General features: G+C 43.1%; 1 protein-coding gene across 2 annotated transcripts in view; it reads left to right on the top strand.

Moving 5' to 3' along the window:
• Positions 1-4,279: 4,279 nt before the first annotated feature.
• The window catches only part of AHCYL1 (adenosylhomocysteinase like 1), a 47,737-nt gene continuing 25,350 nt past the window's right edge, over positions 4,280-26,666 (top strand). Inside the window, exon 1 of one of the 2 annotated variants that reach the window (XM_003409560.4) lies at positions 4,280-4,455. In XM_003409560.4, the coding sequence (XP_003409608.2) occupies positions 4,336-4,455 (120 nt within the window). In that variant the 5' untranslated portion in view covers positions 4,280-4,335. The remainder of the gene's footprint in view (positions 4,456-26,666) is intronic. The other variant, XM_064282428.1, reaches the window with a different exon arrangement.

The raw sequence follows: 26,666 nt of genomic DNA, 5'->3' as shown, positions 1-26,666 counted from the left end.
TTTGCAGAAGCTCATTTTTACATACCTGCCATCAGTGTGTACCTGCCATTTTCCGTTCTGCTTTGATTGAATTACAATATTTCAAAAACCTATTACCACATTCCCAAGTGCCAAAGTAGAGCCTGACCTGCAGGAGGTGGAAAGCCTACAGGGAGTACCCAGCCTTTCTCTGGTGGGGTGCCAGGCTGGGTGTGAAAGGTGCCAACCAAGGCTCCCCTGGGTCTCGGGGACAGTGTGTTCTGCAGATGTATCCAGCTCAACATCTAAAGCTGAGCTCTCATCTCGGCGGCCCTTCCACCCAGACCTGCATCTCCTCCCATGTTCCCAGTGGCCGTGCACCACCACCCACGCATGGGCCACCAAGCCCTGCGTGCTCTGGCTCCGGCTTCATATCTCCCTCGCCCAACTTTGTACCCTATGCCCCACCTGTGCAGAGATATTTCAGCTGCCCTGCCTTTTCTCATGCAGTTCCTTCAGCCTAGAATCCCTCCCTGCCTTGTCCAGAGGCAGCTCCAGCAGCATCTCCCTCTAAGACGCCTTCCCCAATCACCCCCTATTCCCGTCCCCAGGTAGAAATCAGGGACCTCATCTGTCTCTGTAGTCCCAAAATCTAGCACCACTCCTGAACTTCTTCAGCACTCAATATATATTTTATGAATAAAAAAAAAAATGTGTTAATGTGGAGGGTAAATTTTGGGACAGACAGAAGAGTGAATTTGGTTAACCAGAACAAGCCCATGTGTGGTACCCTAGGGCCACTACATTTCTGGCGACAGCATCTCCTACTTCACCTCCACACTCACCCCAGTTCCTTCTAGAACAAACACCTCTGGTCTCCAGGCCCTTTGGAGACTTCCCCTCACCACACACAACACATGCACCTGTCATTGGGTTCCTGCTCTTCTTAAACCTGGTCTCTGGACATTTCTCTCATCTGTGTTTGGATTGTGCTGTTCAGAGCGGTGGGCACTGAGTCAGGTGGTGGGTGGTGGCAGACAAATCATTCCTGGGCACCCATGAGAGGCAACCCCATTAGCTGGGCCGGGTAGGGCCATCTTAGGAATGTGTGGCAACATGCAATGGTTCTCAATGACGTTAGGTTGCCACGCTCCCTGACTGGGTGAGCTCTTTGATCTCCAGTGCACACACGGTGCAGGGTGGCAATCACCTATGCCCTCTGAAGTGGGAATGCCCCTAGACCTTGACCTGACATGAACTACAAAGGCCCACTGCCTTTCTACCAGAGCAGGGAGTGCCGCCCCTCCCATCTTCCAGCCTAAGCACCCCCAGCTCCCCTTAGTCGGTCTCACTAAGCCTCTACTTGGGCCAGGCATTCAGGTAAGTGGAGTCTGACCTGCTGGTCTCCTTCCTGGCCCAAACTGCTAAGGCACTGCCTCCTCTAGTCCTGGCCATGTCTTCACCATGCTGCAGCAGCAGCCAACTCTATGAGCCTGGTGTGAGGGCAAGCCTGTGAATTTGGTCCAGGAGGAGGCAAAGAGAGGCTGAACTTCAGTCTCCAGGAATCTCACAGTCTGAAAGCTAGAAGGCACAGCAGGAGACTGAGAGGCAAAGCACTTGGATGATGCGATTTTTAAAAATCAAATCCAAAAGCCAGACACGTATCTTCCTTTTTTTTTTTTTTTTTTTAATAAACTACCCTAAGCCTCCTGGTTTTCTATCCAAGGTTCTAACTGGCTCTGCCTCTGTTCTTCGAGCAGGTAGCTCTGATCCTGAGGCTCTGACAACAGTTTGGGCAAACGCACAGGACGGAAGTGACCGTGGGTCTTATGTTCAGAGGGTGCTGGGTGGGCCGGTTGTAGTGTCTGGCTCCAGCTGGGAGATGAAGAGAAAGGTGCCACTCTGAACCCTTATGGATGAATCTGGTGCTCTGGTCCCCCATCTCTCTGCCTCTTCTGCTACAGGGATGTAGCAGGGAGAGGGAGGTCTGGGTGCTCCGAAGAGTGGGCAGATGAGAGAATCCCAACAGCCCAAGACCAGGTCTGCAGAAGTGAGCGTCCTTCTAGGCACTTGCATTGCCTGCTTCAAGCAGACAGCCTCAAGAGGCTGGGTGTTTGGAATGTATACTTCTCCAACTAAGACTCCCGGGACCCCCAGAAGTATTTCAACCTCTCCCCAACCTTGAACACATGCAAGTGAGGAAAACATCATTTCAAACCACAACTTTGTTCTCAAAAGTGTTGGCCCTGTTAAAGACTTAATGGGTTTCTGGATTTTAAAAGGTGGGCTTGTAGAGGAATTTAGGAAAAAGGCCCTGGGAAGGCTTGAATTGTTCAGCATTGTAGAGAGGAATCTGGCTTCCCAGAATCAGTCAAGAAGGGAGCGGTGGGAGGGGAGTAACAAGAGGGAGTTAGATTAGACGGCAGTGGGCTAAGGGGTATGGCCAGTGAGAAATCCCAAGTGGTGAGACAGCCAAAATAACTTCTTAGAACATTTCAGAAATGTGATTTTAAATTGTTTGCTGTGTGATGTAACCTCTCCCCTGTGACCCACAAGCCTTCATTAAAAGTTCTGCTACATGTTACAGCCTTACTTTTGTAGTTGCTTTGGGGTTGGGGATGGAGGTTGAAAGAGAAGGGGCTGTGTTTCATATTTGGAACACAGGAGCTAAAGAAACAGTTGCAAGACCGGAGCAGGGAGTAAAACTGGGGCCAGAAGTGGCCATGAACATGTAAGCCCACTCAGTAATTCACAGAAATCCTGGCAAGGGCATTGGACTTTCCACAGGACATGGGAATTCCAGCCAATGTCATTTCAATCTCAAGGGACAAGCTACCTCAGCTGACATTTAGGTTCCATACAGGTTCTGCCTCTCCAGCTGGACTTGCTGGCTGCTGTGGAGTTGATTCTAACTCATAGCGAGCCCAGGTGACAGAGTGGAACTGCCCCATAGGCTTCTCTTGGCTGTAACCCTTACAGAAGCAGACTGCCATATCTTTCTCCTCCGGAGCTGCTGGGTGGGTTTGAACTGCCAACCTTTCGATGAGCAGCTGAGCATTTAACTGTGGCACCACCAGGGCTCCTTCCAGCTGGACTAAGCCCTTGCAAAACATAAAATGTGTCACGCATGCCTTTGCCATTCAAGGTCTTAGCGCAGGGGCTGCACACAGTAAGCAAAAAAACAGTAGTGCCCAGTAAAAGTGTGTGAATGGTCCATGAGTGCCCTGGGTGCCCAGTGGGAGTCGGCAGAGCCTAATGCTTGGGTGGAGGATGGAGCAGGAAAGCTTTCAGGCTGGGGACTTCTCCCGCCTTACTATACTGCTTTCCACCCTCTGACCCAGCATGGCTATGCGGCCTGAAGGTCTTGTAAACAGACAAGGCCCAGGCAGAGGCGGTGTCAGTGCAGGTCACAAAGGGTTGTGCAGAAACCAGATAGCTCTGATTTTGTTCTGTCCACCCCTGTAGGGTGAGAAGAGGCAAACATGGCCTCTTAGGAGGGGGCAGCTGGTCCAAAGGGCCTGGGGCAGAGGCAGTGAGTGAGTGAGTTGTCCGTGGCCCCGGAATATTCCTAGGAACGGCTGTAGGATATGACCTGTAGGGTTCTGGTCTTTGCTCCCAGCATACCCCTTACGCCCTCTGAGATCTCGCCTCGCCCGGAACACCGCAGTCCAAAAAAAAAAAAACCGTTACCGTTCAGTTGACGCCAACTCAAAGAGACCCTACAGAACAGAGTAGAACTGCCCCACAGGGTTTCCCAAGAGCGGCTGGTTAGCTGACCTTTTGCGTAGCGGCGGAGCTCTTAACCACTGCCCTACCGGGGCTCCCCCCCACAGCCCAAATACCCTCAATCCTCTGGCATCCAAGCAAGAACCCTGAGCCGCTCACAGGGCTGATGGCGCCACCTGGCGGCACAAAGGGTCCGGCTCACCCTGGGACGGAGTTTTACCATCAGCTAGAGAAAGAGGAGGTGGCTTCTGGGGCCCAGCCCGGTCCAGCGTGATGACGTCACGACAGAGCCCACTTCTCCCCGCCTCTTCCCCCTCCCAGGAGTTGCCAATACTTAACGTGGCGTCCCGCCCTCTGCCCTTACTTTGCGTGCGTGTTTGCGTGCGGCGGAGGTGGCGGCGCTGGCCGGTGGGAGCTCCGCGCTGCTGCTTCTGGTGCTCCTAGCGCGGCCGTCCGTGTCCCGCTGTGTTGAACTGCCAAGCTGACGAGGCGTCGGCCGCAGCCCCTTAGAACCGAACGCAGCCCGAGTTGGGGCCGGGCGGGAGGGCGGGCAAGCGCGTGTCGGAGGGCGCGGAGCGAGCAGGCGGGCGGACGCCCGTGAGGGAAGGAGGCGGGGGCGGCGGGTAAGCCGCGGGCCAGGCCGGCCGGGGGATGTCGATGCCTGACGCGATGCCGCTGCCCGGGGTCGGGGAGGAGCTGAAGCAGGCCAAGGAGATCGAGGACGCGGAGAAGTACTCCTTCCTGGCCACCGTCACCAAGGCGCCCAAGAAGGTGCGGGGGCTGTGGGTGGCGGCGGGGGCCCGCCGGGCCTCGCGGAAGGGGCGCGAGCGAGCCCCGGGTCCCGGCTTCGGCTAGTTTGGGACTTCAGGGGCGAGGGTTTGGGATGATTGGGGACAGCAGAGGTGGTGTGGGGTGGCGGGTGAACGGCCCCAGGCCCATCCCGAGCTGGAAAGGCCGTCCGTGACCTCGCTTTCCTTTGTCCCTCGGCCCTAGCCCTCTAGGATCTTTCTTAAACCCGACAGGGCCGGGCCTTAAATTTCCCACTGAGTTTTCCTGGATGAAGGGCCTCGAGGACGGGAGTGAGGGGGTGAACAAACTCAGCCGGCCCCTACGACCAGCCGCGGGGGCGGCGGGGGGTGGGTTGTGCAGAGAAGCTCCCCTCAGGTGAGTGAATGAATCCGGCAGAGCTTTTTCGGGCAAGTCTTTGGGAACAGTGGTCGTTTTATCCAGCAACTGCGTGATAGCTTGGAGGCAAGAGAAAAGAATGCGTGGACCCAGCGGTTTTATTTAGGTGAAGGCAATGAATGCACCGTGAGATTGAAAAGAAAACTATGATTTTCACCTTCTACGGTCTTCCTGTTGCTTTGACATCTCTAAGGAATTAACGTTTGGAGGTTGGTGACAGCAGACACTGTCATGGATACAGGTTGATCGAGAGTCGTGTGAATAGATCACTTAGACATCCCTTGAGAAAGGAGCTTGGGTGGGTTGGCAGGGTGGGCGGTAGGGAATGATTGCTCATTCTTTACTGCTCTTATTGAGGCAGAACAAGTTTAGTCTATTGTGCTGTGAGTTGAACTCAAAGGACACCCTTCTGATCCTCTTGTTATGGAAGATTAAATGGAACTCTTTGGAGGTTTTAGTCCAAACAGTTCTCCAGGTGGTGGAATTGGGGTCCCTAGTGCTTCCTGATCATTTACTGCCAACCACATCTTGACTTTCTACATACCTGGCACCCAGTTAACAGTAGACCAGAGAACCTTTGCAACAAAAAGGTGACCTTTCTGAAACCAATGAGAACCCGGATAATTTCTCTCCTATATAAAGACAGAGTCTGTCAAAGCTACCTCTGCCTGCAGCGTTTGATGGGATGCAGTGCTTGTATAAGCTGAACAGAGGCTTGCAGGAGTTGTTACAGTCCTTGAGGCTCCTACACCTGAACTGGCTAAGCTATCTTAAGTGGGAGAGATGACATTTAAAATAAAAGAATTTAACGCACCATTGCAGATACCAAATGCCACATTGAAAAGACATTGTGTGTGTGCTGTCTCCTCCCCTCCCCCCCCAAAAATTGAGATCTTACCAACGAAATGCCTAAAAGAGATTAAGGACCATCCCTTGGTTCTAAGGAGTCTTGATTAACTGTATTTTTAGTGCTCTTTGGTTCAGCTGGCTGCAGGGGGCTGTAACTCTTTGTATTCTGCACAGTTCTTTGGAGAAACAGTCACTGCACTTAGAGGCTGAATGGTTATAGGTATTATCTCGGTGAATTAAAAGGAAGAATGGGAAAGCCCTGATACCCTAATTCCCTGGACTCTTACTCTCCCCATTAGCCCATCTTTTGTCTAGTTGCTTCAGGGTATTAAGTGTCTTTATTCTTATTTGTGAATGCCACCGTGATAAGACAAAGTTTGTATTATAGTTTGTAAACTTTCATAAAGGCAGGGCCTCTTTATGCCTAGCTCTGTACCTAGATACTGTACTCAAATATTAATTGCCCACCTGGCTAACAAGTAACTGAGATGTCAGGATGGCTGCCTCCCAGAAATAAATATCCTTTTTCTCTCCTCTTCCCAGGAGGAATGTTGTTAATGTGTATTATTGTCAGGCCAAGAGCTAATGATTTTCGAGACTTGTATTCCATCAGCTGAAAGAAGCAGTCCCGGCCAGGGATGTGGGAATGCCCTGTTGTTAGTTTCCATTTGCTGGTAAATGTGCCCCCGTGTTTCTTATTAACCTTGCTCTTTCTGAGCTTTATTGTTTAGCATTTACGCAGCACTTGTATTAAAGTGCTTTATGATGACTAATTACTTTTCCCCTAGTGATGATAAAAGGCATTTATTTAGTTAATGGGTCACTTGAGGACTAGTTCAAGGTCACATATCAGGTCCTAGGTAATCCATATTTCAGAACTTCAACCTAGTTGGACATTATGACTTAAGTCACTTCTGTACCTCTGCCACGTGCCGATAACATGAGAAAGCATGGAAAAATAAGAGGAAAAAGGTAGTTTGGCATGGTACTGAATGGTATGAGAAAAAGACCTCCTGAAATGGTGCCAGTCCTTCACCTTTCACCTGTGAGGATTCCAACCTGGCTCTAGACCAAGAAATCCTTGAATCATCCAAGCCTGGAGGCCCCAGGGAAATGAGGGCATTTCTGGTGCCAGTCAAAGAATATAGGTTATTTCAGGGTGACCTCGATGGTCCTGCATCAGATTCCAGGGTAGCTTCCTGGTGAGCTTTTACTCACTTTGTTTGCTTTGCTTGGAGTTGAGTGGATGTCCACCCGTTCAAAGCAGAGGTATCTGGATTCTTCAGCTATAATAATGACTTAGTTTTGTGTGGCCCTGGGGTCTAGCACAGTGCTATGTAAATAATAGGGCTTGTTGGATTTCACAGTTTGATCTGGGTGTCAAGAAGCCAACTAAGTGAGTATCTCGTTTAGCAAATGAATTTAGCATCTGCGCTTCAGTTTTCTCGTCTTTCAGATAAGTACTTGTTAAGAATAGGTGGAGATAGAGGCATGTTGGAAACTAAGATAGCAAGAGGGCTTTTTAAAAAGTCTATTGGTGTATTTATACTCCCTCTTTTTAAAGAACATTTGAAATGGCTTATAACACAGAACACATATACAAGCAGGAAGTCAACACTATAGAGAGGAAAAAAAGAACTATTAACCTGAAGCCTGAGACAGTTGATAAGGTTGACTATCACCTGCTGCTCTACACTTCCTAGCAACCAGAGCATAATACAGGGAATCACAGGGTATAATCTCATTAGTAGACATAGTTATGTATTTACCATAAACACATAGCTGACCGAAGTTTTAAAGAAAATTTTCACAGGACAGTATTAATAGCTATACAGTCATGAGCCACATAACGTCCATTCAGGCAACGTCTGACCGCGTGTGCGTTCATGGTCCCGTAAGATCATGATAGAGTTCAGAAATCCCCGTCGGAGAACGGGACACAGCGGATATAACCAGACGTAGCAGAAAGCAACAGCTTTCTTCGTGCAACACATGTATGTAATGTCTTTTGTATACAAAGCAATTGTGCTGCCAGGTGTATAATGGTACAGTACGTATGTAACCTGTAATATGTATTCTTGATAGTCATAATAAATGCCTGTGTGACTGGCTTATGTAAGTACTGTCCTTTTTGTTGTTACTTTCATGTGGATTTTCCCTACTTACAAATAAAAAGTTTATCATATAACAGTGCATTCTTGAGCTCAGGCAGCAACGTCCAGTCTTGTGTATTGCACATCTCTTGAGTGTTACAGCATTATCTCTGTTTAATTTTCTTTCAAAAATACTGCCATGAAGTGCATCATGGCCCTTGAACGCAGCAAAACCAGTACTAGTGATACCAGCAGCAAGAGCCGATACCTGGTGGAAGGAACACCACTCTGATGTTGGGGTTGAGGTCACCAGTGAAAGGGGGATGTCCTGGAGCATTGTCCACAATTAGCAAAATCTTGAAAGGTATGCGTTCTTCCAAGCAGTACTGCATTTCACTGGCATAGCAATTGAGAAGGGCATCCTGAAACAGCATTTGTGTCATCCAGGACTTTTTACTGTACCTGTAATAAACCAGTAAGGTATGTTTGTTATATATGGTACTGGGCAAACAATGTGCAAATCACATAACATCCTATTTCATAGAACGTATCATGGCCATTAAGCAACACATGACTACTGTGATTCACGTGTTAAGGCTTGATAAAGACTATCACTGGTGATTTCAGATCTTATTGCCAGATAATTTGAGGTGAGAAAAGGAGTCCTTGAGTTGTAAGGGTAGTGTACATTGTACCACAGCTGAAGAAGAACCTTGTTTTGTGTTGGCAGTTATCAGTTGAACCAAATATGTTGTCCAGCTCACCGTATTCACTGGGTATTTATCCCTCTTTTTCAGCTACTCTGTGTTGCCAGGGTGATGTCTGTCCTTGGACCTTTGGAAATTGACATTGTGTCAAGTTGATTCTTTATAGGGTAAACTCAGATCTCTGGCTTATTGACAAAACCTCCTGAGATAGACATGTTCCTCTGGACAGCCTGTCAGAACATTTGTTATTCTCCGAATTTCTGAGCATTTGGGAGAAGTCTCTGAGTGATAAGCGTTAGGCATTTGACCTAGGATCTGTGCACTCAGACCTTTAACACCTGCAAAACAGGGAAAAGGAGAACAAAAGAAACCTCTCTTTTGCTTATAGTATATTCTTTATTTGAATAGAGCTTAAACCAAAAAACAAACCCATTGCTGTCGAGTCAATTCCTACTCATAGCGACCTTATAGGACAGAGCAGAACTGCCCTGTAGAGTTTCCACGGAGCACCTGGAGCACCCGAACTGCCGACCCTTTTGGTTAGCAGCTGTAGCAACCGCTACAGCAGCAGGGTTTCCTCAGTAGAGCATATGTAGCCCTAATTCATCAAAAGGAACAACTGAAATTTAGGAAGCAGACCTGGCTGCTAACCTAACAGGTGAAATCTGGAATGTGCCTCTTGTCGTCAGGGTTATCTTAGGGCTGATTCTTGGTGCACTTTTGTGGAGTTTACACCTGTACTTCTCAGATTCATTGAAAAAAGATCCGATGGGTTGACACTCCTGTCTTCTCTGCATCTTGAGTCTCATCAGAGCGTCTACTGTCTATTTTAGTGGCAGTCTTTGGACAAGAGTTAAAGGTGTAAGATGAACCTGACTTTTTAAGATTTCTCCACAGATACTGATTGCCTCTCTTTTTTTTATCTGGTTTGGCGTAGTTACTTAGATTCTGGTTTCCACATTACTTTGTTTAAATTCCTCTAGTTTTTCACCTTGTACGGAGAGAAATCTGTTCGTTAGCTGTATATCCTTTGCTGGCAAGATCACAAATTCGTACCTTTTATTTTTTGCAGGGAGGTGTTACTTAGATCCAATGTGGGTTACCCTGTATAATCTTGTAAAGTTGTTTACAAAGAATGTTTTCATACGTAGACTCTTGTGGATCTTTAGTTACTTGTGACTCCTCTTAAGTTTACTCTGCGACTTAAAGTAGCTAATGATCTGTAAACAAGCTCTTTGATGCTCTCTTGGGGACTGTTATGTAAAGGAGCTGGTTAGTAAAGGAGCAGCCCTGGTGACACAGTGGTTAAGCTCTCTGCTGCTAACTGTAAGGTCAGCGGTTTGAACTTACCAGCCCGCTCCGTGGGAGGAAGATGTGGCAGTCTGCTTCTGTAGACATTACAGCCTTGGAAACCCCGTGTGGCAATCCTACTATGTCCTATAAGGTTGCTATGAATCGGAATCAACACGATGGCAGTGGGTCTGGTTTTTGGTTTTGCTTAGTAAAGGAGAAATCATTTTATACCTGCCTTTTCTCAAATTTAGGTATTCAAATATTAAATTTTTGTTAAAAAGGAAACCCTGATGGCATAGTGGTTAAGTGCTTGGCTACTAACCAACGGGTCTGCCGTTCGAATCTACCAGGCGTTCCTTGAAAACTCTATAGGGCAGTTCTACTCTGTCCTATAGGGTCGCTATGAGTCAGAATTGACTCAACGGCAATAGGTTAGTTATACTGGATATGAGAACAGTGGTGGCACAATGGTTAAGCACTTGGCTGCTAACCAAAAAGGCAGGGGTTTGAACCCACCAACCATTCCATGGGAGAAAGATGTGGCAGTCTGCTTCTGTAAAGATTTATAGCCTTAGAAACCCTATGGAGCAGTTCTGCTCTGTCCTGTAGGATCACTATGAGTTGGAATCAACTAGCCGACAGCGGGGTTTATATTGAGTGTCATAATTCAGAAGGCATGTTGAGATGGGTCAGAAACATCCTTATGATGTATGAAGGACAACATATTTGCATAGTCTAGAGTTTTTCCAACTTGAAGTCTGAGAATCCAAAGCTGAAGACAGATTCTTACCACAAATTTTTCTTCCAGCTCTTGTCAACACTATCAGTGTCTTGCAAATGGTAAGCGGCTAATAAAAACCTACATGGAATTGTGGTCACTTTTTCTTTTCTGATTACATATTTCCCTTTGACTCACTTAGGTGGCTCTCTTGCTATCCCCCTTTGGCTGTTACATAAGAGCCTTTTGACTTCCCGTTTTTGTCCCTCAAACTGTGAGAAGTGGTAGTACAATGTAAGTGCTTCACCTTTGGGGTCACATGGGTTTACCCTTCAGTCTCTGCCATCTGATAGCCAAGCTCTGTGACCTTGAACAAGTGACTTAACCTGTCTCAGCCTCCATTTTCTCATCTGTAAAATGGGAATAATGATAGTACTACCTATATTGAATTGTTGAAGGAATTAGCATTTAGGAAATACTTTTTTGGAGCCATCGTGGCGCAGTAGTTAAGAGCTCAGCTGCTAACCAAAAGATCAGTAGTTCGAATCCACCGGCTGCTCCTTGCAAATTCTATGGGGCAGTTCAACTCTGTCCTATAGGATCACTATGAGTTGGAGTCAACTCAATGGCAACAGGTTTGGTTTTGTAAATACTAGTGTGTTTGCTCCTTTATCCCAGTTTGCCTGGTAGATTCCTGGTTATCTTGTTACCCCAGCATGCTGTCCAATGAGTGTTTCCTTACACTCTGAAAAGTATATGGTAAATTATGTGGTTACCCTGTTTATAACTCCCCAGATGATGCAACATGATAATTCAAAGGAGGGCCTAATTTTGAAATATTTTTAAAGAGCCAAAGCAAAGATGTTTCTATTATATTTTTTTCAACAGGAAAAAACTTTCACTGACAGAAAGTGCTGTTTTATGTAGTGCTTACACCTGTTGAACACTAAAATATTTGTTGATTCGTGGAAAGGGGGAGCATAGACAATGGAAGATCCTAGAGCTTGTGATGGAAATGGGATATGTTCTACCTGACCCCTCCTTGAGCCCACTCTTTCCCCCATACACTCCCAGTGCACCCATAGAATGTAGGTCTTTGTCAGGCACTGGCCTAGGCTGAGTACAGGAGTTTATTTCTCAAACTGCAGTAGTTTGGAGGTCTTCTAGACTGCCAGGATCTTTGAATTACATGAAACAATTCCAAGGACTCTTAGCTGTGATTTTATCTTTTCGTATAGTCACCTTCGATCTTAGCCCTGTGTACTCCAGCTCCCTCCCCCAGGTACTGTTTCTGTTTGCCCTGAACAGCCTGCTCTTACTTACCGGTAACTGGTTTTCTCCTGCAGAAGGTGGCCTTTGCTCCATAGCAGTTACAGCACTAGGGTGGAGCACCCTCTTTGTTGAGACTCAGACAGGTTTCATATTTTGCCTAAAAAAAAAAGTGCTTTTTTTTTTTTTTTTTTGCCTATGTCTGTTCAATTGTTCTGAAGGATTCAGCCTGATGCCTTAATCTCAGAATGTGTATAATGTTCTACAGTGGGGCTTAGCAATGTACCAAACCCGTTGCCATTGAGTCGATTCCAACTCATAGTGACCCTATAGAACAAAGTAGAACTGCCCCATACAGTGGGGCTTAATCATTTATTACCAAAACAGGACACAGTGTTTCATGAACTACTGGTGAAAAGTAGTTTCTAGAATCCTGAGATAGAGATTAGGGAAAGGACTTTGACAGAACCACAGATACAGGACTGTCCAAGCATGCACCTGCTTTCTTGCCACGAAAGCCCCAAAGCCTCACTCAGGTCCTGTGCCTCAGTTGATTAACCTGTAGCCCAAGCCAATTCACTTCTTTTAAAATGGACATACTGTACTCGGTGTGATGGAAATGAGGCTTAAATAGGAGGGGTTTGACTGCTCACTGTTCCATGGTGTGGGTCTTGGACCTGCCCCAGGCTTAGTGCTTTACAAAGTGAACAACTGCCTGCCTAGAGCAAGCCCTGTTTATCCATTTTTCTCTCCTGTCCTGAACCTGTGTATATATGATGGTATCAATGGGATCCCACTGAACTTGCATGCTCAGGGTGCCAAGGAGAATGCACATGTGCTGATCTACAATGGTGTACAGCTCTGTGTGAGCTAAATAGGGAGTAGGTGAGTGGCAGAATGAAGGGGCTGAAGGCCTGGAGGAGATGCTTGTAACCATGTTTCATTTTTTTAGGCCTCCTGAATGAAGCTGTTCAAATCACTTTGTACTGAGCAATGACAGGATTTTGGAAGCTTTGTTTTTAATCAGTCCCCCACCCATGGCGACCCCATGCACAATGGAACGAAATGGTGCCGGTCCTGCACCATCCCGGTGATCATTTGTGGATTGGACCATTGTAATCAATAAGATTTTCATTGGCTTATTTTCACAAGTAGTTTACCAGGCCTTGGCACCAGCTCTTCCATTACTAATTGTGTTAGAGTGAACTTTTGAGGCACTGAGGTTTCCATGGGCATAATGGGAATTATCCCTTTCCCCCAGGACTGGCTTGACCTGAAGTCAAATCTTTTGGGCCTTTACCTGTTCCCATTATGGTCCCAGGATCCTGAAATTTAAAAACAAAACAACAAAAAATCTACCAGGAAAGTTACTAGGGCAGAGATTCTGGTCTTCCCTCTGACTATGTCTGTCCTGTCTCCTTCTTAAAATGCTTTAAGGACAACCTGTTTGGACTCTCATGACTGGGAGCTTTATTTTAGAGCTGTAGAAAAGAGGCATTCACCTCGAATTTTCAAAGTGCCACCCCCATCTCTGTTTCTAATTTCAGGAGAGAAGTCAGTAAATATATAACTCTGGAAGGTAGAGATTTTAAGTAGGTTTGTCTTTTGCCTGTATGAGGGAAACCTCTTGAAATTTAGAGACTCCAGGACAGTGGTTCTTAATCTTTTGAGTCACACACACACAAAAAAAAAAACCCACTGGCCTTCGAGTCCATTCCCACCCATAGTGTCCCTTTAGGACAGAGTAGGTTTCCAAGGACCAGCTGGTGAATTTGAATTGCCGACCTTTTGTATAACAGCAGAACTCTTAACCATTGCACCACCAGGGCCCCTCTTGAGTCACAGGTCCCTTTAATTTTTTATGAAAATCATAGTTCTTTGCTCAGGATAATTCAGGAACACAGGAATTTGCATATACCTTCAGAGGGTTTACTGGATTCCTTGAAACTCATCCATGGGTCCTGGTTAAGAAGCCGTGATTTAGAAGGTCAGACCTCTGAGCCACAATCTTTTCCTTTACGGGTCCAAAAACTGCTAAGAGATTAAGTTTCCAGCATGCAGTTTGTCCCTGTGGCTTGGCACAAAGCTGAGGTTGTTGGTGTTCTTTGTTACCCAACCCTCCCCCACCTTGGGATGCTCCTCCGCTTCCCAAGAGACTCATTATAAATGCCTTGAGGGTTCACCTTTGGAACTTCAGCACACTGAAACCAGCATTTCAGCAACTTTTGGGGCTTTTGTACTGTCTCAACCCCACTGCCCTCCAGAGCTGATTCCCTGGGAATGTTGAGAATAGGAAGCTCACGTAGTAGACTGAATTTAAAATCCTAACAAAATAATTTGCTTCCCAATGTCTCTCAAAAATAGGTTTGATTTCAGTGTTGTGCTTCTCAAACTATTTTAAGGGCTGGTCTGATGATTCTTAATTTGATTTTTCTAGACCAAACTTATTGTAGGCAAGGACCATGATTCATGCGTACATGTTATATATAGTGTCTGGCCCATAATACAAATAAATACTTACTGTATTATGACTAAAATAATGAGGTGATCCTTTCTAGGAGAAAGTGAGTTGGACTCACTTGGTGGCTTTGGCTCACTTTCCCTTTCAGTTGATCTAGATTGTTCTAATTTAGGTCCCTCCCATGTGGGTGATAAGGGAGTATCAAGAACTGCAGGTGAGAAATTTATGGGGTTCTCAACAGCTTATTAGAGGCTTTTATGATGCCGGAAATAGGAGTTAAGGGAGGAGACTGTTGTGAATATGTGGCCCCTAGTTTTTTAGCCCAGTAGCATGGAAATGTAAGTCAGTGGCCTAGAAGCCTAGGGCTATAGTTAAACGTAATGGGAAAGGTAACTTGAATTTCCCACCATTGAAACAAACTTTAAACCCTTAGCATTCGGGCTACTCTGCTCAGAGTTGAAACTGGTATTCTGGTTTATAGGGTGCTTGAGGTCTGAGACCAGTGACGAGTTGAGCAGTTTGATTTTGGAATGTGTGTTGGAGTCCTGAAAGTAATAAAGCAACAGCTCTGCCCAGCAGTGGGAGGCAAACTTCTGGCTCTTCTCATTCTGCAGCCCTGGCTGTCCCTTCGGAGCCAAAGCTGAGCTCAGTGCTGAAAAGCTTTATGTGTCCTTGTCTTTGAACCGCACCTCCTTTAGATAACAGTCTACTGGGACCTGGGCCATTGCTTGTCCTAGCCGCGAGCTCAGACTCTAGTTAGCACTAAGGATTTTGTGTGTGTCGCTTCCTTAAAGTACATGACCTAAGCAGGATTCAGGGGAAAGAGACACCTTCAGAATTGTACTGCTTTGGCACTGGAGATGCTTCTTAGAAACGGCAGATGTGTTCAGTTGTTCTGGTAACTAAGTTTCCTGATGGTGGCCAGGTAGTATCCAGCTTCTGATGTAGTACTTGAGTTTTTAGTGCCCAGCCTCTGAATACCAGACTTCTTGGCAAGCAAAACACGAAGGTTCCCAATGTTCGCTTCTTCTGGGGAGTAGCCCAGCTGGCTTGTCATGCTGGACTAGATGAATTGTGAATGTTAATTATACTGGTCAATACAGTGGCCTTGGTAACAGACTTGTAGCTGCTCTAGAATCTTTTGCCAAAGTTTTTAACAGAAAAGAGACCAAGCTGGTTGGGGACATGATGTTCTAAGTGCAATAAACTATTGTACATCCAAGGAAACTGCATGGCGGAGGGGCTGACCCTTTGTACCCCTTCCCTAGGATTTCCCAGAGGGAGACATTACTCTGGGGTGGCTTCTGTTCTTCTTTCCCAGTTGAGAATGAATTGAGGTTGGCAAAGGCTTGGTACTTTGTGGGGTGGAGAAAAATGATTATAAAGAGTAAAAATTAGAAGAGTGCCCATGTTGGGGAGCACCTGATTTCTCTACCCAGCTTGTAATTAGGAGTGGATAGTTGATGAGTTTTGTTTCAACCCTCACATTCAGGAAAAGGAGCTCCTCCAATTTGGGGAGTAGGGGGTTCAGAATTCTGCACATTCTTTTCTGACTCCACAGCGAGGAGATTAACTAAATGCTGGGCATGTTTGGAATGAGAGCACCTTGCCAATTTTTCCTGAAGTTGAACCGAGCCATTGTAAAAAACACTGTCTCCTTCTTTCTTAGACAGGCTGTCGTCATGCTCTCCTAAACCTTTGTGGGTCCACATGGTGGATTGTCCATATCTGACAGGTGGAATTGGTATTAAAGATTCTCTCCTTCCTTTGCCATATTTGTCTTATCTCTGCCATGGCCTGTCTAACCCATTCGTTCCCTGTGTTCATCGAGCCGCTTTAACAAGAGCCTGGTAAACTCGTGTGCTTGTGTTTGCTTTTCCACACCCTACTTGGATTAACCTGGTTCCTAACCCCTACTGAATTAGAATGGAGGAGGGGACAAGAGTAAGAGGGCAGATGGACAATGGTTTGGTATATGGATTTTGAAACAGTTTCCTCAGGTAAACTTGATAGATCTCAGGTTTATAACCACTCTTTTATCTGACAAGGCTGGCAAAATTTTTAGAAAATCTTACGTTGGAATGGTAGTGCAGCGACTCCTATCGAGGATGACTTTTGGCCATGAGGAAAATCTTAGGCCCAGTGTGGGGGAGCCTGAAAATTATCTGCCTTTATTCTTCTTCTCCAAGGTATTCAGAGTAAATCAGAAATCGTTGTGCAGCCCTATCAGTTTAGGAAGTGGATTTGAGTTCTTTGTTGAATGAATGAATAAGTATTGCTTGATCACCTACTGTGGCCCAGGATCTGTTCAGGCACTTAGGATAGTCAGTGAACAAAACAAAGACCCATAGTCTGTGAAGTTTGTATTACTGTGGGGTTATCATTTGGGTCATTTCAGTTTAGTGTAGAGGTTCGTACCCATTTGGGGTTTGGAGCCCTATCAGAGCTGTGTACATCTCCCAGAAAAAAATGCACCTACCCATTAAAATTTACACTTAAGGGGGTTATTGGCAGCCTATCCATGAACCCCAGATGAAGAACCTAGAATGCTTGCCTAGAATTGAGAATGTGGTGATTGGGACAAAGCCAGTCTCTGAGTTGGGTGTTTGGGATTACTATGTCCTAACTAGACTGGCTGTAGTTTCTTCATCTGTACAGCCAGTGAAGTTTGAAAAGAACTCAAGGGTATCTCTAGAAAAAGTGCAAGGAACAGTGTTTCTTGAGTCTACGTTCTATCTGAAATGCTAACAGTGGTTCTGACTGCTTATCCCCATCCCCACCTCCAGTTGCTGGCTAGCCGAGCTTCCTAGACTCAGTCGATTAAAATTCAGGTCAGAATATAAGGATTTCCTTAACATGCTAGTTTATATTGTAAATTCCTGGACTGAGAATGATAGTAAAATTATAAAGGTCATCAGAGGGTGTTTTAATGAAATTCTGGCTTCAGAAAATCACAGAAGGTGCTGAGAGTAGAGGGACTGAGAAAATAGCCAAAGAGTGAAGTTTGGAGAAAGATAATAGGGAAAAAAAGGAGAGCAGAGCTCAGAAAGACAGTTGACTAAGCTGGTGAGCTCAGTTAGTCAGGAGACCAGCTTCCACCTTAAGCCAGAGGGGATCTAAGACCCAGACAGAAAAAGATTTCTTTTTAGTCCTAAAGCAGTCTGTCACCATTGCTTTCATTTTCTTTTCTTTTTTTTTTTTTGAGCTCTTTGTTGTGTTTTAGTGAAAGTTTACACAGCAAGATTAGTTTCCTATTGAACAATTCATATACAAATTGTTCCTTGACATTGGTTGCTGTCTCCACTTGTGTCAGCACTCTCCCCATTTCCATCCATGCAGTTTCTCTGCCTCTCCTTGCCTTCTCATATTTGCTTTTGGTCCGATGTTGCCCCTTTGGTTTCATATAGTTAATTGTTCTAAGGAGCACACTCCTCACGGGTAGTGGTGTTTTATAGGCCAATCTGTTTTTTGGCTGGAAGGTGCCTTCCAGAAGTGGATTCAATTCCAGATTAAAAGGGTGTCTTAGGGTGGTAGTCTCAGGGCTTACTCCAGCCTCAATCCAGTAAGTCTGGCCTTTTTGTATGAACTTAAATTTTGTTCTACATTTGTATCCCATTTTAACTGGGACCTTCTATTTTGTCCCTGGTAAGAGCAGTCAGTAGTAGTAGCCAGGCACCATCTAGTTCTTCTGGTCTCAGGCTAGAGGAGCCTGTGGTTCATGTGGGCCATTAGTCCTGTGGATTAATTGTCTCCTTGAGATGTTGGTGTCCTTCACTCTCCTTTGCTGCAGACAGGAGGAGACCAATAGTTGTATCTTAGATGGCCACTTGCAAGCTTTTAAGACCCCAGACGCTACTCATCAAACTAGGATGTAGAACATGATCTTTATGAACTATGTTATGCCAATTGACCTAGATGTCGCCCAAGACTGTGTTCCCGAGCCTTCAAACCAGGCATCTCAGTCCTATGAATTATTTGGATATGGCTTGGAAGTTTCTATAACTGTGCCCCCATGTGTTCTGTGATACGTGTGAATATATGTGCAGCATGTACAAAAACGTATATACACATGCCCACAACTGTACATAGATAAGCAGAAGCATGTACTCCCATAGGCGCCCCCCACACACACACCTGTATAGGATACGTATCTACCTGTGTAACCACTCGCCGATTTTTGGTTATTGTTACTGTTGTTGGAGAATGTATATGTTATAGCATTTACCACAGTTGTCCTTTATTCTTGTGTACCTTTTGGTGTCTTCATTTAACTTGGTCATGTTGTGCTGACTTCCCCCATATTGTATATTGCCTTTGCCTTCACCAGAATTAACACGTCTGCTATCTAGTAAATAATTTTCCCGCTCTTCTGCTCCCAGTTCTGGTAACCATCAAAGAATGTTGCTTCCTATTCTTGACTTTTTATAAAATTCGTATCATATAATATCTGTCCTTTCGTGATTGACTTGTTTGTCACAGCATAATGTCCTCTAGATTCATGCATGCTACATATAATATGTTTCATGGACTCATCAATATTTTTTATCATTGTGTAGTATTCCGTTGTATGTATGTACCACATTTTGTTTATCCATTCATCCATTGGACACTTAAGTTGTTTCCATCTTTTTGCTATTTTAAGTAATGCTGCAGTGAATATGGGTGTGCGTATGTTTATTCATGTCACTGCTTTTATTTCTCTAGGTTGTATACCTTGGAGTGGGATGGCTGGATCATACAGTATTTCTATTTCTAGCTCTTCAAGGAAGCACCGTACCATTTTCCATAGTGGTTTTACCATTTTACAGTCCCACCAGCAGTGTCCAAGAGTTCCGATCTCCCCACAACCTCACCAGCATTTGTTGTTTTCTGTTTTTTCGATCAGTGCCATTGTTGCAGCGGTGAGATATGCTATCTCATGATAGTTTTGATTTGCAGCTCTCTAATGGCTAATGATCCCGAGCATCTCTTCATGAACTTGTTAGCTGCCTGCATGTCTTCTTTGGTAAAGTATCTGTTCATGTCCTTTGCCCATTTTTTGATAGGATTGTTTGTCTTTTTTGTTGAAGTGTTGAAGTTTTCTATATATTTTAGAGATTAAACACTTGTCAGATTTGTCTTTGCCAAAAATTTTTTCCCAGTCTGTAGGTTGTCGTTTTACTCTTTTGGTAAAGTCTTTTGATAAGCGTAAGTATTTAATTTTTAGGAGGTCCCATTTATCTAATTTATCTTCTGTTGTTCATGCATTTTTGGTTATATTTTATAGTGTATTTATGCCACAAATTAGGACCCCTAGCTTTGTCCCTGTGTTATCTTCCAGTAACTTTATGGACTTAAATTTAACATTTAGGTCTTTGATCCATTTGAGTTAGTTTTTGTATATGGTGTGAGGTGTGAATCCTGATTCATTTTCTGCAAATAGATACCCAGTTCTGCCAACACCATTTGTTAAAGAGACTGTCTCTTCCTCCATTGAATGGACTTCAGTCCTTTGTCAAAGATCAGCTGTCCATCGCTGGATAGATTTGCTTCTGGGTTCTCAATTTTGTTCCATTGGTACATGCATCTGTTTTGATACCGTGACTGTTCAGTAAGTTCTGAGATCAGGAAGTGTGAGGCCTCCTACTTTGTCCTTCAATATTGCTTTAGCTATTTGGGACCTCTTTCTTGTCCATATAAAATTAGAGATTAGTTTTTCCATTTTATTGAAGAATGTTGGATTTAGATCAGTATTGCATTTTATATCTGTGGATCACTTGGGTAGCACTGACACTTTCACAATGTTAAGCCCTCCAATCCATGAGTATGGTATATTTCTCTATTTACATAGGTCTCTTTTGGTTTCTGCGGTAGTGGTTTGTTGTTTTCCTTGTATACATCTTTTACATCTCTAATTAGATTTATCCCTGGTATTTTATCCTTTTGGGGGCTATTGTAAATGGTATTGTTTTCTTGATTTCATTTTTGAAGTTCTTCTTAGTGTAGAGGAATCCAACTGATTTTGGTGTGTTGATCTTAGACCCTGCCACTTTGCTGAACTCTCCTATTAATTCCGTTAACTTTCTTGTGAAATCTCTGGGATTTTCTGTGTATAGGATCATGTCATTTTTGAATAAGGATAGTTTTACTTCTTCCTTACCAATTTGAATGCCCATTATTCGTTTTCTTGCCGTATTTCTTTTGCTCAGACTTCCAGTAGAGTATTGAATAAGAGTTGTGATAATGGGCATCCTTGTCTCGTTCCTGTTCTCAAGGATAATGCTTTTGATCTCTCTCCATTGAGGATAATGTTGACTGTTGGTTTTGTTGTACATATACCCTTACTTATTTTGACCATTGCTTTATTAAATAAATAAGACTCAGGGTGAAGAAGGGAGGGCAGATGAGGCTTTGCTTTATACCAATATTAGTATGTTTCTCTTCCTGGAAAAGTTAGTGTTTGACCAGAAAGAATGGCCATACCCTGCCTTAAGGTTAGTACAGTGTGTAACATGTACTGCAGAAACACGAATGAAATTTAGTTTGGGGCACGGGAGAAAGAATGATGTAGAAAGACATGGCCAGATATAGAGGTTGGAACACACTAAGCACACAGAGTCCCTTACCTCTCTGAAATCTGATCTGTAGTATAACCACGGGCCAAGACCTCTTTAGGGTGGTCTTTGCAGGGATATTCTTTTTCTCTGCCTGAGGTCTAAGAGGAATTTCCATAGCCACACCGAGAGATTGCTGAATAAATGTTGTATTCGAGGCCTTATGGGCTAAATGTGTATAAACTGAGAGCCCATTAGAGAACAGAGCCCACAGTCCTCCCAGAGGAGCCAGGAAGACCTAGATGGTTCCAGTTGTAACTGTTCTCCAGCACATGGAAAAAATGTTCTGCTATGAAGCCTTTGAACCTGCTGTTAATATAAGAATGTCTTATTCTTTGCTCACTGATGCAATAAAGCCAAGAGGAATTTAAGCACACCACCAATTATCTATTTATTTTTAAAGAAACCCTTTAAGGTGACCAAAGGAATTTCAGAACTGACTTCCTGGGACTAATTAAATTTGTTTCGAGGTTCTTTTCAGTCTGAAACTATATAGTTAAAACCTGTTACTCAATTTTGGGGAAGAGTTTCCGTATCTTAAAAACCATGTAACTGGAGGTTTTTCTTCAGTCGTTCATTGAGTAAGTAAATGTTTACCATAGATATGAAACCATGATTCCATAATCATGTATCATGTTACTTCAATACAAAGTATTCAGTGGAATTAATAGCCTCACAAGAACTTTTTCTAGTCCTAGTAGAGTCATTTGGAGAGGTGATACCAAAATGTGGGAAAGCATCAATGACAAAATTTAGCTTTTTTTTTTTTTTTTTTACTTCACGTCCCCAAATTTAATATAACTCATTTGTAGTGGGAAAATTCAACTTCTCTAGGTATTTCAGGCATGTTATAAAATGGAGAGATGATTTGAAGACAATACTTTCTTTGAGTAGCACACTAGTTGAGAAAGGAACCTACTAGAATGTTCTCATTTTAAGGATGTGATATTTAATTTTTGCTGTTAGTCTCTGAAAGAAAAGCTCCACCATTCCCATTTAGCACAGGATAAGTAAATGTCTTCATAAGCACATTTAAAGTATACTCTTTATTGCATGTTTTAAATATCGTAATTTACTATGAAAATAACCAATGTGTTTTACAGGTGATCCCCCCGCCCCCCCAAAAAAATTATTGGTCAGTTTTAGTCATACAAAATTGAAAATCTGCTTGTATAAATACAGGTTGGGATTTCTAAGTTGCATTTGATGCTGGTAGGAAATGCTAAGGACATTTCCTTTGAGTAAAGTGGTCATGATTAGATTACCCATACATTGCCCTGCTCCTCATTCCATCCATCCCCAAAAGACAGCAGACATATATGCCAGGATGAAACACCTTGATTCCATAGTATTTGAGCTGTACTTTTCTTTCCTTGTCCTTTCTGGGTCTAAGGAACAGTACCTCTCAATAGCAGTTCATTGGTAACTGTAAAATATTACATTTGTCTGCATTATATCACTTCCCCCAAAAGGAGTCTAGATTTTGGAACTGAAATTCTTTTCCTTCCCCGAAAGCACACAAATGTTCAGCTGGTATTATAAGCTCAGAAAGCTTTATTGCAGTAGTAGACTGTTCCATAAACTGACCCCTTGAAAATAAAAGGGAAAGCTGGTATTTCCCCAGCCTATTCCAAAAGAAGGAAAATAGTACTGGGCTGATGGGTCGTTTGGTTCTTTTTCAGTGTCAGTTTTGGTAGCAGATTGCTTTGAGCAAGTCACGTAACAGCATTCCCCCACCACCCAGCGTTCTGCTTTCTCTGTGAAGTGTAGATGCAGCACTCACGTGATTCTAAAATGCTTTCACATACAGAGCATATGTAAGGAAATCACAGTCACAAGCCACTAATGTTGGGGCAAAGCATTTTAACTAGAAAGTCAGGGAAATCCAGGGATTTAGGACCTTGGTGTTCACGATACTAATAAGTATGGATTTCAGACTCCTTCTCTACTCGGCTTATGTAAACCCTGACCTAGTGCTCTCAGGTGGTTCTACCATTGAGGCTTGTTCCTTATATGCCAAAGTTTAAACAAAAATGGTTTGAAAAATACTGACATCAGTGATGTTCTGGCAGTGTTATTTACTGAAACATTTTAGCAAGCAAGCTTTCCTATATGGGGAGTCCCCGGATTACCAATGAGCTGCATTCCTTTATCTCTCTTTAAGTGGAATTTGTATAAATTGGAACAGTTAGGTACAGTTCGTATCTAACATCAGTTAAATGTTTGTCTTGGTATATTGTCTACCTTTCTATCCATCAAAAAAAATTAAAGAGACTTCCAGATACACTACAATAATAATGTTTTGATGCACATTGCAAAGCAGTATCCATTTGTTATTACAAACCATTGTATGTACCTCAGATTTTTAATATACTAAGCTTTACAGGGGTTGGCTCGTAATTCCGGGTTGTATGGAAGTAACCCGAAGACTGCCTGTATACAGAATTTTATTTTGATTTCTGGCTTGCCATACAGCCTAAAGAAAGAGATCTTTATCCTTGTATTTCTGTTTACTTGTTAGAAAATGGCTGTTCAGAAAGTCATAGGTCAGGAAAACCCAAACTTCTGTATTCTGGTCTGGGAGGTAGAGAGTGTTGGGGGTTATACTGTATTCATTATCTAGTAGCTGTTATTTTTAAATAGCCCCACAGAAGTTACAGCCAACACTTTCAGTCATCTTGTTTCTTACAGACCATCTAAGATTATAATTTTATACTGAGGTTTTTCTCTAAAACTGAATATACACAGCTGAAGGTAGAAAGTCAAGAAGATGACACATATTGCTTATCGGGAATAAAAAAAAAAAGCTTTTTAAGTGGTTTGACATGACTATCTTTGATAGACTGCTGTACGTGTATTGTGTCTCTGGTCTGTCCTTATAGAGCCTTAACGTTTTTTGTTTTAAGAGCTGTGGAAACTAAGACCAACTGCCACTGATCTTTAAAGGGGTTTAACCTTGTCCTTTGAACTTGAAAATATCTAGTCTAACTGCATAATGGATTCTGAAAGGTCTCAGTGACCCACACACATTTGGAAACAGTACCAATTATTACTTAGTTACAATTTAACATTAGGTCCTTAAAGTCAGACTTAGTTAATGTTGAGTTTTGATGACCCTTTCCTCCCTTGAGCCTATGCCTTGTGAAAAGCAGTAGATGGTGACTAAAAAACTGATACGGCTTTTGTCTCATTAACTTTTGTTGAGTGCTAGCCTGAGGAGAAAGCTCACCTGCATAGACTTGGCTGCCACTTATTGAAAGTTACTTATACTTCTGCCACCCATGTACTACTTGGCAAGGACTTCCATGTCTTTCACCTCTAATTAGACGTAGCCTAGCCTTCCCAAATGCTAAGCTGACTCATAGTTGAAATTCATTCACTTAAGCAATATGTGAAGAGGGTTTGATTTGTAGGATGCAATTGGCTTTCAGCCTCACCAGATCCAAGAATGGAGAATTGTTCTTAGACACCTCCAGTCTTGCTCCTTCTTGGTAGTGTAAGAAATTACACAGACGGCATTTACGAGTAACATCTGTGTGGCCACCTTCCAAAATGCCAGACACCCCATCTTCCTTCTAGGGCTGTCTACTGATCACTTGCTTTTTAAGTCAACTTTTCTTACCATAGAAATTCATTTGCAGAATACATATTTGCCTATTTGTAAGCAATTGGTAAGTTTTCATCTTCTTTAAAAAAAAAAAAAAAAATGCCAGCATACATTGCAGTAGGGTTTGCCTGTTTCTAACTTCTTGTGAGCTTCATTTAAAATCAGGGTTGGCTTTCGAGAGTTAAGGCTCATGATTTTTTTATTACAGACATGTAAGGTTGGGAAGGTGAACACAGTAACCTAGCACAGTCTTTTCCCAACACCAAGAAATGTTCATTCTTATACTCTGTAAACCAGTTCCCAAGTTAAAAAAAAAAAAAAAAGTACAGAATATTTTAGTATGCTACATTTTGAGTAAGAAAGTGAGACTGTAAATATGTATTTGCTTCCCCCCCACCCCCAAAAAGGAACATGGGTTGGATAAACTAGAAACCAATGGAAACAGGAAGGGGGAGCAGAGTAGCAAGGATAGAAATGGAAGTGAGACTTCTCTGAGTATACCTTTTTAACTTTTAAGACATGTAAATGTTTTATATGTCAAAAAATTAAACCAAAGAGAAAAAAAGAAGCCTTAAAATTGCTTACAAACAAATGAACCTAGCTATACATCAAGTTGGTTATACAATCACACAGAAAGCAGTACTCTGACTGTACATCCTAGTAAAATATATTCTAAGAACAAAAAGAACTGCAGTGAAATCTTGAGATTCACTCAACAAATTATTGTTAGTGGTAATATTAGTCTTGTTATTTCTAAGCTATTTTATGTGTATTAGGGAATAAAGCAAATAAGTAGGTATTGTTATTAAGGACCAAGATTGGCAACATAAGAGAAAAGAAATACAAATAGGAAAATTTAAAGTTTGAAAAAAGTGGTAAAGTTAAATTTGAAATGGCAATGTCAGTATGAACTCATAATTGAAACAAATAGATGTATTTCATTCCTCCGAAAGAACCTAAAAACAATGATACTTCTAATAGCAATTAGCTTACTTTGCCCCCATAAATTAGTTTCTAAGTATCATTTCCCACTGCAAGAAATCAGGACCCTTGGAGAAATGGCTGATTGCAGGTCTGGGGCAGAGAAAGAAAAGGGCAGAGACTGGTGTATCTTCTTATGTCAGAAAGGAAGGAAGTGCTTAAAGACTAATGCAGTTGGGTCAGAAGGATAGAAGAGTCAGCTTGGAGGAAGCTCCGACTGGCCAAATGTGGGACAATTTGAATATTTGGTGTACTCAGTGTGTAATTGATTGTAGCATGTCGAGTAAATAAAAATATGAATGCTAAGTAAAAATGAAAAAGAGAAAAGGGAAATATTTCCGTACAGTAGAGTGCCAGATATGTGGAAGGGAATGATAAAAAATTCATGATTTTATAATCTCCCTCCCCATTATAATTGGTTCAGACAAGGATTATTATTAACAGATGCTAAAGCCAGGAGAGAGTCCCAGGGTGGTGCAAATTGTTAAGTGTTCAGCTACTAACCAGAAGGTTGGCAGTTTGAATCCACCCACAGGCACCTCAGAAGAAGGGCCTGGCAATCTAATTCTGAAAGATAACAGCCATTGAAAACCCTTTGGAGCATAGTTCTACTCTGAAACACATAAGTCACTGTGAGTCAGAATCAGCTCGATGGCAATTAGTTTTTATAAGTCACTAGGGAATTTTTAATTTTTTTTAGGGAAACAGGATATTAACACAATGACAGGGGTCAACCCACAAATAAACCTTCATTTGCAAAGGAGAAAACTTTCAAAGGAGAGGTCTGATGGTCATCACTTTCACCCAGGGTTCAAACATAGCATCACTAATAGTGGTACAACCTGACATGTGCCTACTGATGCGGTACAAAGTGAAATATACATCATTATCTATAAAATATTCTTGCCAAAATTTTGTAAACCTCTTTCTACTCAACCCTCAAAAGTGAACTTCCAGTTTACAGGAAGAAAATAATATGAAATATTCAGAATACAGAAGATTCTGTAACACAGCTGGCCTAGATTCTTCAAAGAAAAGTCAATATCACTTGGGGAAAAGGCAGGGAAGGGACTCTTCTAGATTAGCAGAGACTGAAGAGACCTAACAACCAAATGTATTTAGTGAACCTTGATTCAGTCCTGGTTTCGAAGGGTGGGAGAGGCTGTTGGGACCATACCTATGAAAGATATTCTTGGAGAAATTTGAATACAGACCAGATATTTGAT

This window comes from Loxodonta africana, chromosome 3 (assembly GCF_030014295.1).
Source record: "Loxodonta africana isolate mLoxAfr1 chromosome 3, mLoxAfr1.hap2, whole genome shotgun sequence".
NCBI lineage: Eukaryota > Metazoa > Chordata > Mammalia > Proboscidea > Elephantidae > Loxodonta > Loxodonta africana.
The sequence above is the reverse complement of the archived record's forward strand: the minus strand, read 5'-3'. Positions and strand labels throughout refer to the sequence as shown.